At 49.7% G+C, this 14617-nt stretch overlaps 1 protein-coding gene across 1 annotated transcript in view; it reads left to right on the top strand.

The window, feature by feature from the left end:
* Positions 1 to 7808: 7808 nt before the first annotated feature.
* RHBDL3 (rhomboid like 3) overlaps positions 7809 to 14617 on the top strand; it is a gene marked incomplete at both ends in the record, with an annotated part of 65714 nt that continues 58905 nt past the window's right edge. Inside the window, 2 exon segments of the mRNA XM_082327066.1 lie at positions 7809 to 7928; positions 11527 to 11550. Coding sequence (XP_082183192.1) covers positions 7809 to 7928; positions 11527 to 11550 — 144 coding nt within the window.

Genomic DNA, 14617 nt, shown 5'->3' with positions numbered 1-14617 from the left:
TTGCTGGCCTTTTCAAGTATTTCAATAAAATAACTGTGTACTGTGTTTGTGTTTATCTTTTTTTTTTCTTTTCTTTCCCCTTCCCCTCCCCTGAAAGGTGGTCCTTATAAAGCCTTGTCGTTTATCCGAGAGAATACTGTCAGTGCCTTCAGTTGTTGGAACTTTAACGTCTTGGCTCTGTAGTTTCTTTGATTTGTCTTATGATTGTGCTGCCTCCATTAGAGGTTTATTTCTGATTTTTATCAGAAGACAAAAGTGACTTCTGTGATATTTTAAAGCAGAAACACAAATGCATAGTCAACCATGAGCTTTGTGTTTACTGTCAAGGATAAAATAGAGCGGGAGAAGAAAGTAAATAGTTCCGTGGGTTGTTTGGGAAAGCTCATGCCTGTCTGTTATGCTGACCTCCCAGAAAAGTGAGGTGAGTGAGCAAGTGTAACCAACAGAAGATTAGAAAGCTCCCAATCCGGAAACTGTTACACTCTACCTAGAAAATCATTAATTTTCTATAAGTCTTTGAAGAAAAGAGGGCTAATGCTTTTCTGGGGAGGTGTGTATGCTGTTATATAAAATCTTATCATTTTCCCTGGGAAAGTGATCATTAGAGACCTCCTCTGTATCCTCCTCCCACTGGGTAACTGGGGACCACAGGAATTAGATTCCCCCACGTTAACCTTCTCTTACGACTGAACAAGACCTGTTCTCTCAGCCTCTCTCTTTATTTCCTCTTCCAGCTCCCTGCCCATCTCGGTGGCCTTCTGCTACTGGACTCACTCCAGTATGTCGATGTCTGCCTGGTACTGGAAAGCCTGAAACTGGGCATACAATGCAGTATGGTCTCACAAGTGCCAGTTATTGAATGTGACTGCGGATAGTGCTTGTGGAAGGTTTGTCCGGTTGTTGAACGCTGTTTCCTGCTCGTTTTCTGTGAGATGTCTTCTGACATCCACGGTGCAGAAAATAAATGCGTTAGTGTTACGCAGAGCTTTGGAACCGATGACCTGAGCAAGCAAATGTTTCCCTGTCCCTGAATTTTTACAGTACTTCTCATGAGCTTGTGGTGCCATGCAGCAATGGCACATGAAAGCTGAAAAGTGCACGATGTGTTCTCAAGAGTTGACAGATCACTTGTTTTGTGGTTGTTTTTTTCTTCTGTTTAGGTACAACATACCTGCCTTGGTAGAGGGAGACCAGATTGTGATAGAAAATAAGAAGGAAGGGCACTGCGATAGTGCAACTTAATCTGCAGGGATCTTTGACTGCTGATCTGGGCCTGTTGATCTTTTAACATCAAAGCAAGCAGGGAAGACTAGATGTTTACATGCCCTGAGACTTTTTTGTTTGTTTTCCTAATGGGAAATTCTAACTTAGTAGATCTTAGCGCTGCTGATTATTCCCACCACCAGCACCCTCAATGCATTTCTGAAAGGATATTTCAGGACTTCGTTTCTCACAAATTTATCTCAGACTGCCAATGTACTGATGCTAAAGTGCCTTTTGAGAGACTGATGGCCCTGCAGCACTGCCTGGCATGTCTCCGAGGTCGGAGTGCTGGGGAGGGTCTGCTATTTTAAACCAGTCAGTGGCTGTTGGCTCCAAAACACTTCTAAATACCTGATACCACGGTCTGGATTTACCGTTAGGATTCCCACTCACCTTCCATAAGTACCCTCTCGTAGAAATCTCTCAAGTATTATATTAACAACACAGCTCATCATCTATGCCAAGTACTAGAGCATTGTAACTGCCGTTCCAATGAGCGGCTTGTGTTTCATTATGCAGTTTGCGAACCTGTCTGTATTGAGCCTGTTGCCGTGTTTTTCCATGGGGGAGATCGGTGTGGATGCTACCGCTCTGCCTGGAGCAGCCGGCCTCCCCCTTGGGATGGGTCACGCATGCAGCACTGCCCCAGCGGCGTGGCTCCGCGTGCTGGGCGCGCAGAAGGAAACGCTGGCTGTGGTGTGCTGGCCCGGACCTTTCGTGCATGTGCTGTGCCGGTCTGGACCTTGCGCGCATCAGCCAACCGTTGAGTGCTTTTTGGGCTCAGCTAATAGAATCATAAAATACCAGGTTGGAAGGGACCTCAAGGATCATCTGCTCCAACCTTTCCAGGCAAGAGCACTGTCTAGACGAGATGGCCCAGCACCCTGTCCAGCTGAGTCTTAAAATGTGTCCAGTTTAGTGGAGTCAACCCCTTCCCTGCGGAGATTATTCCAATGGTTGACCATTCTCATTGTGAAAAATTTCCCTCTCATGTCCAGTCAGAATCTCCCTGGGAGTAACTTGTACCCGTGACCCCTTGTCCTCACCATGGGACTCCTTGTAAAAAGGGAGTCTCCATCTGCTTTGTAGCTCCCCTTTAAGCACTGGTCCATGGTGGTGAGGTCCCCTCTAGGCCTCCTTTTCTCAAGGCTGAACAAGCCCAGCTCTCCCAGCCCGTCCTCACACGGCAGGCTGCCCACACCCTGCATCATTTTGGTGCCCCTTCTCTGGACCCCCTCCAGCCCGTCCACATCTTTTTTGCATAGCGGGGACCAGAACGGCACACGGTATTGCAGGTGCGGCCTGACAAGCGCCGAGTAGAGTGGGATAATGACTTCTTTATCTCTGCTGGTGGTGCCCTGTTGGTTTTCTGTAAAGGGCTGCCGTTAGGGTTGTAAGATTGCTTCCGCTTTAGGAAAATGCGTTCCTTGTTTGGTGAATATTTTCATGTTAATTAAACGTGGTTTACACACGTCACCCAGCAAGCGTTAGCAGAGAGCACAGCACCCGGCCCGGCGGCGCCGCGGCTCCTGGCGCTGCCCTGAGGGAGCCGCCGCCGGGGGGCGCGCTGCCGCCGAGCTGACAGGGCCGCGGCTCCGCCCGGCCCCGCCGCCGGGGCGGGAAGCGGTGGGTACCGGGTTCGCTGCGTGGAACGGCTCCGCCAGCTCCGCCGGCCCTCGGAGAGCGGCGGGGAGAGCCGCGGCGGGGGAGAGCCGCGGCGGGCTCCCTGCGGCGTCCCACACGGCCGCGGCCCGACCGGCCCTCAGGAAAATGCGCGTCCGGCCGGCAGCGCTGAGGCGAGTCGCGCCGCGGGGGAGGGAAACGTCCCTGCCTCGAGGCGGGGCTCTGCGCTCCCTCACGGCGGGGCCGCGCAGGTGAAGCACAGCATAGATCGCTACGCACCTTCGTAAAACCAGGCCTTCTCCATTGGCTTAGGGAGAGAAATTTGCTTAGACTGAAAGCTCGGAGGAGAACACAAGTCTTGGTATCTAACTCTGCCGCGGCTCTGATGGGGCAGGCGGCTGGTGTTCTCTGTGAAAACCCGTGTAGCTGTGCCTCGGCAAGAGTTACGGCGTTCACTGCATCGCTGGCCAAGGCCTCCTGGATCCTGTGAGGATTATGGTCACTGTGAGGGGAAAGTACTCATGGAGCACGTAAAGAAGAAAGTCCAAAAATTGAGCTACTGCTGTTGGGTGCTGGCTGGTGGGGAGAAGGAGCAGCAGCCCAGTCGGCTCTACTCTCTTGCGCTCTCTTAGCAGTGATTTGTTTTCTTTCCTCTGATCCTGTCAGTTTCCTAACAACTTCTTTCATTGCCTTTTCCAAAACCAGACCCCATCTCTTCTTCCCGTTCCATCTGATGTGTGAATCGCCTGGCTGTGGTATAAAGTCACTGAGAGGACAAAGATCTTGATTCATCTTCCTTGGAGACACATCCTTCACCCCTCAGCTTTGACCTCCTGTCTGAAAGCTTGTCAGTTCAGGATTAATTGTAAGCATGACTTGATTTTATGTTGGAAATTAACCTTGAGTCATTAATTGGTCTCCATTTCAAACAATTCTTTTAATTTGGAAAGAACCTACCAATGTGTGCTGTGATCCCATCAGGTGACAGTTAAAAAGAAGCAGGGACATATTTTAAATACTGTAGGGCTGACTTGATAGGAGAGCTCCCTCTTAAGATGACCACCCAAAAAAGGATTAGTGGCGGATTTAATTATTTCCCTAGCTATAACCAAAAAGACAATTAGAACCAGGTGCAACCAATAACAGCTACTGGGGCAGCAGAGAGCAGCAGGTGGAAAGACTACAGTCTAGTTTTTCAGTGCTGGACTTGAAAAAGTTTAAGTATAACATGGGGAGTGGGGAGAGTCAGGAGGATAGTCTTTCAACACAGGTTAGAAATCAGAGAAGAGACTGGACCTTGTTTTTTCCCACTATTCCTTCTCTTCAGGAGGGAAAGTATCCATGAGTCAGGGAGAAACCAAAAGGCAGCATGTATAGGCTAATTCATATTGATCCTATAAGGTGAACTCGTATTGTCCCAGCCGCAAGGAATATCACTGATACTGAAAGAGCCCTTTGCCACTGTTACCTTTTGGGCACAGTTTAAACCCCAATCTCATACCATCTGTCATCCTTAAAGATTTTTTTGCCGTTTTCATGAGTCTGAAGGGGTTAATCTGACTGGTGTGATCCAGTCCCAACTTTGTATGTGCTATCTAACTTCTTGCTAGGGTTGTGTTTTGGTGCAGTGTTTTTGGCTTCTGATCCAAAATACTGCATTTTGCTTTAGGAGTTGCCTTCCAGGGCTGGCCGGCTGGCTGAGCTCCGGTGCAGTAATCACGCTGGGTAGGTTGCTCCATTTAGTTCCAATTCTGAAAGCTGGGCAGTTTTGTAAAAGCCCTTTGGGGCTACTTTTGGTGGAAAAAGGACCCATGAACAAACTATTTTGATTTGCTCCAGGAGGCTTAGCTAACAGATGTTGGCTGGGTCCCTACTTTAGGGCTTTTTATTGCATATTCATGAGCTGACCTTTTTAGCCACTTCCAGTGCAGGAAGGACATATATCTACATTTTGTTTGCAGTATTAGGAATATAAAAGGTTGCCTACATGACTGACTGTGAAAATGGATTAGGGTTTATTATCTCAAGTTCTTTCTGTCTGAGTTCCTCTGATGCCCTTCTGTGTTCTGTCTGCATCTGCTCTGTGGTGGCCCACAGTTCCCTAGTTTCTCTAGCAATTACTGTTTTCCAAGGTAGAGTCACCAGGGTATGCAGTGGGGAGAAATGACAGTCTAAATTAAGAGGCTCTCACAGACTTGGAAGATGATAATTTGTCTGTAACAAAACTCCTCATTAGAATACTGTTAATTTCCTTTCTGTGACAATTATAGCACAGCACTAGCTCATATGTGCAATGTTCAGAGATATTTCCCTGAAAAAAACTATCATTACCACTACTGAAAAACATTCCTTAGAGGAGAAAAATGAACTCGTAATTTTGCAGCAGTTTTCCAGTTTAGTGGGAGTTTGGTATTAAGGTAAGGTTTTGGGGATTCTCCCTGTTTATTGCATTTATGTTAGACTTCATGGTTAGCATTTTCCTGCTAGCATCTGGAATCAGAGGCGATACAGAGCTTTTGACGTGGCAGTCTCCAACTGTGTGGAACCTGTTACCCCTGAAATTCAGCTCATTTATTCTCTTTTTATTTTAAAAAACTCACCTCCCTCCTCCCTACAGACATCTTTAAATGATTGCTGTTTCTTTCTGTTGGCATAGCATATTTTTGCTTATCCATCTGTTTTGAAGTTTTGATGAGGTTTAGTTTTTTAATCAAAAAGAGATTGTTTTTATAATAGCTGTTTAGTGCCTGGGATATTTTGGCAGCGGTGGTGTTGTACGAGTAAAGTGGGTTAGTGCTTCTCACAAGTGCTGGATTTGGTAGCCTGTTCTTAGGCTTTGGGAAAGCAGGCTGGACAGGCTCTAGACAAGCGAGAAGTGGATGCTGTGCTGAAGGAATCACCTTTAAACCTGAAGAAGGTCTGCTCTGTTTAACTGATGATGACATTTTTGCTCATTAAGGGGAGAGAAGCCCTCTTGTTCATCAGTTGCACTGGAGACCCCTGAAGACCTTTTATTTTGTTGTCATTTTCCCACCTGAATCCCGAGGTAAAAAATTTCTGCTCTTCAGGTCCAAAGGTGCAGGGTTTACTTCTTGCACTTGCTTTAAAAGTTTAGCTAAAATCTTCAAAATACTGGAAGGGACATTTCTTTAAAAAATACCTTTTGGCTAGGATTGTGATCAGCTGGGGTCAGAACCATGAACAGAGGCAAGTTTTTTATCTTAGCACTCCTTGGAGATAACAGATTCCTTTCTAATGTTTGTTTGGGATAGGGTATCTGGGCAGTACTACAGGGTAAGGTTATCCTCTTAACTCTTTCATTTGTTCCCCATATATGGATCATTTGCAGGATTGAGTTCTCCTGTTGTTCTTTCCAAGGAATCGGACCAGGTGACTGAGGAGATCATTCCCTTTATTTGACCTTGCTCAGCTGTGTGGGATGATATTCTAACCCTTGGCCCTGACCTTAAATTAGTGCCAGCCATGCAGGATGCTAAGATGTGGAAACCTGCTGTTCCCTGGGGGCTGTAGGTAGGTGTAGCTCATGTGGGCACAGGGAAAGAACTTGGCACCGTTCCCCTTTTCCTGCAGAAAAATCTTTTAGTAACTAAGAAGCTAGGACCCAGCAATTGAGAGCATGGGCACTGTGGTTTCCCGTCGCTGTGTGGGATAAATTTGATCTAGATCAAAAGTAATACGCAGTATGAAGTTCATGGCAGCTGTGGATGGGAGAGACAATCTCTGCTGTATGCCCTGCTACTGCTGGATGGAAGGTCCCATTCCTGTTCCAGAGGTACTCTATCTGTTTTGGGTTTTTTTGCTTTTTTTGTTGTTGTTTGCTTTTTAAAACAAATTTGTAGGAACTGCCCTTGTGGCTGAGGTGTGTCTCATCTGGTATTGGAGCTCTTGCGTCAAGAAAATGTGGCCTGCGGTGCTGGACCCTCTCTGCTCTGACTCTGGGCTCTGTCTAGCTTTGGCTGTCAGTGCAGCAGAAAGCAGAGGCGCTGGCACCATGTGGATCAGCCTGGCTCTGCTTGCCCTTCCCCCTTGCCAACCTGCTATTTCTGTACTTGATGGGAAGAAGCTAGAACTGCTGGATTTTTGCCTTCAGTCAAGGCATTCCTCAAGTTCCTAGTCCAGGCTCCAGATGGTTAAGATACCCATCTTGATATATAGGAACAAATAATTGTGGTAAAGAATTTAAAACCCCACACCAGCCCCGAATTGTGAGACTCTCCGGGGCGCAGAAGTTCGCTTCAGAAAGCCCAGATAACGCGGCACCTCTTGCCGCCTGCCCGCGCTTGCTCGGCGAGACCAAGAGCGCCCGGAGCCCGACGGCAGGCCCGCGGGAGCGGCAGCGGAGGGGGCCAGGGCAGGAGGAAAGGGCTGAGACCGGCCGGGCCCTGCCGCAGGGGCTGCCCGCCGCCGGCCGCAGCTCGGCGGGTCGCTCCGGGGGGAGGCGGTGCCCGGGCGGGCCGCGCCGCCTTCCCCCGGCCGCGGGCAGGGGCGACCCGGGGCTCCCCCCCCCCGCTCATCGCCGCCCAGCCCCGCATCCTCGGACGTGCCGCAGCTCCGGGCTCTGCCTCCGGGAGCCCCCGAGGCCGCGCAGCTCCCCCGCGCCGTGAGGGCCGGCATGGCCGGGCGGGGGCCGGGGGCGGCGGCAGGCGCCGAGCCGCCCGAGCCGGCGCGGGGAGGGGTCACCTGCCCCGTCCGGAGCCGGCCGCCGGGATGCCGCCCGCCAGCGCTGCCCGCGCTAATTGGATGTTCCCTGGATGGAGGATTTCCTCCCCTCCCGGCTGCGGGAGTCAGGAAGGCAGGCTCGGCTGCGCTTGAAAGTTTGCCAAGCAGCAGCTAGGTTTAATTTCTTTAAGGATCTGGGGAGAAGGGGGGGGGCGGGAGCTGGAGGGGGGCCGTTTCCAAGCATGGGAGACAAGCTGCCGGAGCCTCACGCCAGCTCTTCCCCTGCTGTGGCTGCCAGCTCAGAGGCGGAAGAAATCGAGGTGCTGGACTCGGAGGATGTCCTACCTATGGCCGCAGAGGATGTAAGTTTCCTTTGCTCGATGTCTTCCCCCCTTTCCCCAGGCCGGGTTAATCGGCTCAAGCTATTTATAGATGAAGTCTGGGATGGGGGGAGGAATGGGGCTGGTGACCCTCCGGGGCGAGGGAAAGCCGCCGTCCCCGCCGCCCTCCCGCCGCTCTGCGCGCCCCTCGCCGCCGGGTGTCTGCGGGCTCCGGCAGCCGCCGGGCCGTCTCCGTCCCCGGGGCCGCAGGTCCCTTCTCCTCCCTGCCCCAGCCCGGGAAGCCCCGGCGGCAGCGGCCCGGACAGGCTGCCGGTCCGCTCGGTGTCCGTGCCCGGAGCCGCGCCGGCGGGGAGATGCTGGCTCACGGCGAGCTGCGGCTGGGCGGGCAGGGGCAGGGAGCTGCGCACAGAGGCGTCTCTAGAGGCTGGAGAGGGGCCGACGCCTTGGCTTGAGGGGCTTCCTGGGGACAGAGAGCTTTTCCAGAGTCCCAGCCACTCGGAGGGTGACAGCTGTGAAACGCTCCCACTCTCGGGAGCCTGTTCCCTCTTCCAGCCCCCGACCAACAAACAGCCGAGGAAGTTTTTTCCTCGGCTCGGCAGGGCTGATAGCTTCTCTCCACCCTCTGAGCTCTGATTGCACCTGAGGGTGGGATAACTTGGCACCGGGTCTCTGCCTCTGCTCATCCAGCCTAGAAGGACACCAAGTGGTCCTGCGTGCTTTGAATCTGCTCCTGTCAGGCTGAGCAGCCAAGCCTGCAGAGCTGAGGCAGTAGTTCTGCATCTGCCGGTCCCGGAGGCAGGAGCTCGCTGTGCACCTGTCTGGGAGGGAGTGAACGCGAGCAGATCCTGCATTCCTGGTGCATCCCAGCGCTGCTCGCAGCTCTCCTTCCCAGCAAACTCTGCTGGGATGAGGACTGTGCAAAGTGCTTGGTCTGCAGAGGTTAAGTGCAGGCTGTGTTCCTGCCTATGGAGGGATGAAGCAATGATGCTGAATGTCCTTCTGAAGTGGGCTCTGTCTCGGGTCTTGCAGTGGTGTGAAAGGGACGCTTGTGAACTAAGCCTCCAGCAATGGCACATCCCCTTTCCCCTCTACTTTTATGACACTGCTGCAGGAGCCTGCCTGGGGCTGCTTAGGGACAGTGCCTGCTCCTCATCCCCCAGCCCTTCCTTCTGAATCACCTAGAATTTGGTTGCTGTTGGATTTTCCTCCCAGAGGGTAGCGGAGGAAGTGCAGTTGCCTGGTAGAGCTGCATTCCCCAGGTTGTGTTCCTGAGCAGTGCACAGTCAGGAGGGAGTGCGATGATGCAGTTTGACCTCTGCTACAACACTGCCAGGCAGTCCTAAGAGTAGCATGCCTGACCCAGGGGCATGTGTAGCTTTCGCTCACAAAGCGTGGCTTTCCAGGGGCTTTCACAGGCCAGGTTTCCAAATGCCTGTGCTTGCTTACCTCAGACTGTAACCTTTTCTTCCCTGACGAATTTTGTGCTCATCTGGATGGTCTACAAGAAAGATTTCCTGTTGTGATGCACATGGGCCCCTTGGAGTTACTCCAGCCTCTACACAAACGCAGCCATTAGCAATTCAATCCTTACAGGAGCCCAGGAGATGCTGAAGTGCTGAGTGCCTGCCAGGACTGGGCTCCTGAGACAGGAGAGAGACCCTGAGCTTTCCTTGGTGAAATCTAGATTTTCATCATAGTTTTGCTACTGACTTGCTGCTTGACCTTGAGGTAGGACAGCTTGGGTCTGATCCAGCTCGCAGTGTCTCGCCGTTACTTACGCTGGGATCTGCATTGTTATTTGACTCTGGTACCTTGTTTTCCGCAATCAACAAAATGGAGCTAGAGCCCGCAGTTGCATTGGTTATGGGAAGCTGCTGAGACCTGGCAATAGATGATGTGACAGAAGCCTGAGGTATCGTGTATCATCTGCAAGTTGGAAGAGCAGGAACTGGTGTAAGTGCCCTCCTCCTCCACGGCCAAGATTTCCTGCTGAAACAAGCAGGCTACAGAGCAGCGTCTCTGAAAATTCAAACTGCTCCACACTAGGAGCATGCCCCCTGAGACCTAACTGGGGGTTGATTTTCTGTTGGTGTTATTACATTTGAAAGCTTGATGCAAGCTCTCTGGCTGGGCCAGCAAGAACTGACGCAAGGTCAGTTCTTCATGTGTCATTAACCACAAAAATATTACGTAGTGGAGGTTTGGCTCTCACAGCCTTGACAGTGTATAACAGCTCAGCTGTGATGTCATTACAGCTCTTGAAGCAGCGTTCCACAAAGCCAGGATCCAGGCAGTCCCAAAATGTTCTGTTTAAAGTGCTATGCTGAATTATGATGATAAATGGGAGTTTATAAATGGATAGAGGCATGGGGAGGAGGGGAGCCAACAACTTAACTGATCAGATGGAATTCAGTGGCCTGATATCCCTCTGTCTCTCCAGTCAATTCTGCTTTAGATCTGACTACCAGGTGAAAGGAAATGTTCTTCCAGGACTAGATAAGACTCTCACCAGAGCCCTGCTTTGCATATAGCACAGTGAGGAGATTTGCTTGTATGAGTCTGATGTTTGTTATTTTTCTCATTTTGCTTTTGTGGGAAGGTGAATGAGGCAGAAACAAAGTGTTGTGCTGAACAGCACTTCAGGCAGGAGAGCTGGAAATGTGCAAGGATTTTTCTGGGGACCCCAAGCCAGTGGTTACCCCACTGTGCTGCCCCATGGAAGTTGCTCTCTTCTCAGCTGGCCCCCAAATCCAGGAGAGATGAGAGACAGACTTAAACAATTCATTAGGAATTTCCGCTGTTCCGTGGGACACTGAGGCGGCAAGCTTGGGGCAGGGACGTGACTTGACATTGGTCTTTCTACAAGGCATAAATTGGAGCCAGTCGCCAGCTTGTGTTTTCTTTCCCAAGTGACAAGGACTTGTGGAGTGTTCGTGTGGTCGTCTGTGTTGAAGTGGAGCTTCCTCCTATACAGAGCTTTTAAGGCAGATCTGCTAGAACCAAAGTTGTGGGGTAGATCCTCGTAATGGGCTTTCTCCAGCCTTCCTCCCTTCCATCTTGCGCAAGAGGAATTGCCTCTTTTTCAGATGTGGACATGTGAGGCTCAAAGAACTGATCGGTTATCAAAGACCTTGCAGCAAGTCCCTTGCAGAGTTAGGAGCAGGCAGCAGACAAGGCTCTGACAACCTGGCGAGGCAGTCTGTGGGTCAGTGTTGGGCCACAGGACTTCGGAAAGTGATCTGAAAAAGCGTTGCTAAGTCCTCCCTCCCCTCAATATACACCAAGCTTTCTTGATCCCTGTGAGTAAAAAAGCCTTTTATTCCTTGCTTGCCTGCAAGTAGACGAAGTGGGAGAAAACAGAATTAACACATGAATGTTCTGAGTTCATCCTAATTTGGATTTGTAAGTGAAAACTGCCTTCACTGTGGTTGGTAGATTCCCCCTGCCTCCTCCCCCGGAAGGGTAGGTGATTCTGGGATGAAGAAGGATGTTGGAAATGGCACTAAATCATTTGGTTATTTCTCTGTTAGAATATACTTCTACAGTTTACTGCATGTTAATGTCGTTGCTCTTAAACCTTCTTTTTCTTCTTTTTCCTCCTTTATGCATTGCCTCTCAGCACTGGAAAGCCCTATTTGATCAGGTATGTGAACTACTGATATATTGTCTCTGTCTTGTGAGCAAAGAGTCTAACCTCCACTTAATTTCCTCTGTACTAGATTTTCCCTGCATTTGAAATACAGCCTAGGGGTAACGTGCTCCATGCTCCCAGTTCCCAGGATGCTGGTGTGCAAGTGATTAATTATCACTGCTACTTTGGGCCTTTCTCTCAGTTCCTCTTCAGAGTAGCCAGGGACAGAAGCGGGCCCAGCCTGGCCATCCCTCCTAGCACAGGGTCTGAGCTGAGGTGCTGCAGCAGGTGCTCTGTTGCTGCCAGTTGCGCTATCTCTGTGGATTAAAATATCTTCTACTCTTTGAGGCAGGCAAACTAGGACCTGTAAAACCAGCACTGCAGTCTTTGAAATGGCTTCCCAGCTGCTGAACTGACTCCTGTGGGGTTACATCCTCTAGGGGAGGACCTGCTGCTTTAACCTTGCACAGAATTAGCAAAGTATCTGCTTCTGTACCAAAGGCTGTGGTCATATCTGGTAAATGCCTTGGGTGGGATCTGTAGCTGGCTGAAATCAGCACAGCTCTGTAGAGCTCTGAGTTATAGCTGCTGAGAATTTGGATTGTGGATTCTAGTTTGTAAATTATGCTTTTAGCTGCTTTAACTGACATGTTTGCTTTGTGGTACTCCTTCCATCTGCCAGGTTGAAATGTGAAGCAGCTATAAACTGAAGGATTTTTCTAGGGTTGACTTGCTTCTAAACTGCAGCACTCTTTTGATGTCATAAACTTTTGTGCTGTTGTGTGTGCGTGTAAATGTCACCTTCTGTAAGGGAGCTTACTCTGATGCTGGCATTGTCCCGGCAATACTAAAGTTCGGATGGGATTTTGTCCCTGCTTTATGAGGCGATAACCTTGCTTCTGCGTCTGGCTGAACTGCAAAGCCAAAAGCTGTGGTGCAGTCTCCGCAAAAGGATGTCCTTGGTACCCTGGGGGTCCTGTTATCATTCAGCCAATAACTGGACTGCCTCTCCTGATGAATGCTCGTTTATACCTGGTTAGCCGTGACCGACTGCTAATCCACGTGTCTGGACTGCAGTATGGCTGCTGTTGTACAGTCAAGCAAGTTGGCAGTTGGGAATTAGATTACTATAATTGTTGATCACACCTAAATTATGTGGTATATTTGAATTTGCTGGGGCTTGTAGGGTATGCTGCCACTCAAAAAGTGGATACAAGATAAAGTGCTTGTGGTCTGGGCTGAATGTTTGTTTCAGCCACTTTGAATTCTCCCCCGTCTCAAACGTTGGCCTTAATTTGGAGTCTGATTCTACAAGCATCCTTTGAAGTCATTGAGTCCTTGTGGGATGGGGCTCTTGGCTGGTAGCTCCCTCAGGCTGAAAGAGAGGAATCTGTAATTTCCCACTGGACTTGCTTGAATAGTAGATAGGTTTTTTTCCCCTTCTTTTTTTCTTTTTAAGGGAGGGGAGAGTTTGACTGTTGGATTTACAGAACATTATCCCAGTGACAAGGGAATGGGCTGTAAAGGCAGACCTTCAATAATTAGCTATGTTTCAATTAGGGCTGCAGCTGAAATTTAAGCCTTGTCTGTAAGGCTTTATTGTCAAAGAGAATGCAACCTGCGACAACTAGTCGTAAGTCCTGAATAAATCAATAACGTCCTTGTTGCCTGTGGGCAAAGCCAAGGAGCTGACGTCTTCCTTGAGTGTTATATCAGCAATCCAATGCAATTAGCCCTGCAGTGAATTGCAAGATGCTGTTTGTCATGGAACAAGGTTGCTATTCCCAGCAGCTCTGTGCTGGTAGGAGAGGGGAGTGTTTTGTTTAGCCCTGATTGGCATCCACATGAAACATGAGGACAGTCTTAATAACTAGAGAAAGCCTGTGTGTTGAAACTCGGAACAGTTGCAGCTCTCCCTGGGAGATATGACCCGGCCTTATGTGTGCTTAGAGTGGAAATGGGTGGCCAAAGATTCACGTGGCCTGTGCATTTATGACTCATGGGCTGGGACTGAAGTTTGATAACTACCCTCTCAGCTGAGACACGTGGGCCTCTGTGTTCACCACCTCCCAGGAGACCAAGAGAAGGCTCTGGAGAAAGCGTTAGAGCAGTTGGGAATTCACAGGCTGGGAGTCTGCAACTCTCTTGTTTCTGGGGTGATGGAGTATGACAGCAAACACTGCAAGGAAGGGGTCAGTACTTCCCCCCCTTGCCTTTGAGTGAGGGAAGAAATTATTATTAATGCTATTTTTTTTTTCTGTGGGGAGGTACTTTTAAAAATACTTCTATTTAGGTTTACTGACAAAAAAGCAGGTCTCTATTTAGATGTACAAAATTAAAGGGTTTGGGGTTTTCTATGACCCCTCCCCCATTTAATCTTAAATTAAAAATTCAAAACTTCTTGATGAAAATTGCTGCTCAGCCATAAAGCAGTGCTTTTTGCTTATTGAATTTGGGGGAGGGGAGTGGCTGACAACGCTTCCTGGATGAATTTTTTGTTTGTTTTGATTCAGCTCTAATCTGTCACACTGGGAACTGTCAGTGACTGAAGCCAATATCTCCAGCCACTTGCAGATTGCTTCTTTTTAAGAAGTAAAAGGACTTAAATTTGGCAAAAAGGCAGATCCAGAACTGCTTCCTAGGCTTTGAGGTTCAAAGAAGCCCCTCACAGTGCAAAATCCTGACTACACTGAACTGAAATTCCTCCTGCATTTAGTGGGGTCAGCACTTCACCCAAGAGTTTGGGAGCAGGCAGACACGCGGCTTTTCAGTGCTGCAGCCAGGCAGTTACAGTACAGCTGCTGCTTCATACTGTGCTTATGAGATGCGTTTTTTATTATGAGGCCATGGCCCTCGGGCAGCTCTAACTCACTTTTATATGGGAACTTTTATAGGGATTCATACACTTATTTATTGTGCTCATAAACACCCTCCACCCCCACACACGCATTAGCTCTGCATCTGCTGCCTTCTGCAGAGCCTGCACCGTTGCTGAGCACTCCACGCTGTCTCTGTGTGGAATCCAATCTCTGAGCAGAGCAAGGCATTGCCTCTCACCATCCCTCTGCAATCCCTTGGG

The sequence above is a fragment of the Platalea leucorodia genome (genome assembly GCF_965183815.1).
Source record: "Platalea leucorodia genome assembly, chromosome: 14".
Taxonomy (NCBI): Eukaryota; Metazoa; Chordata; class Aves; order Pelecaniformes; family Threskiornithidae; genus Platalea; species Platalea leucorodia.
The sequence above is the reverse complement of the archived record's forward strand: the minus strand, read 5'-3'. Positions and strand labels throughout refer to the sequence as shown.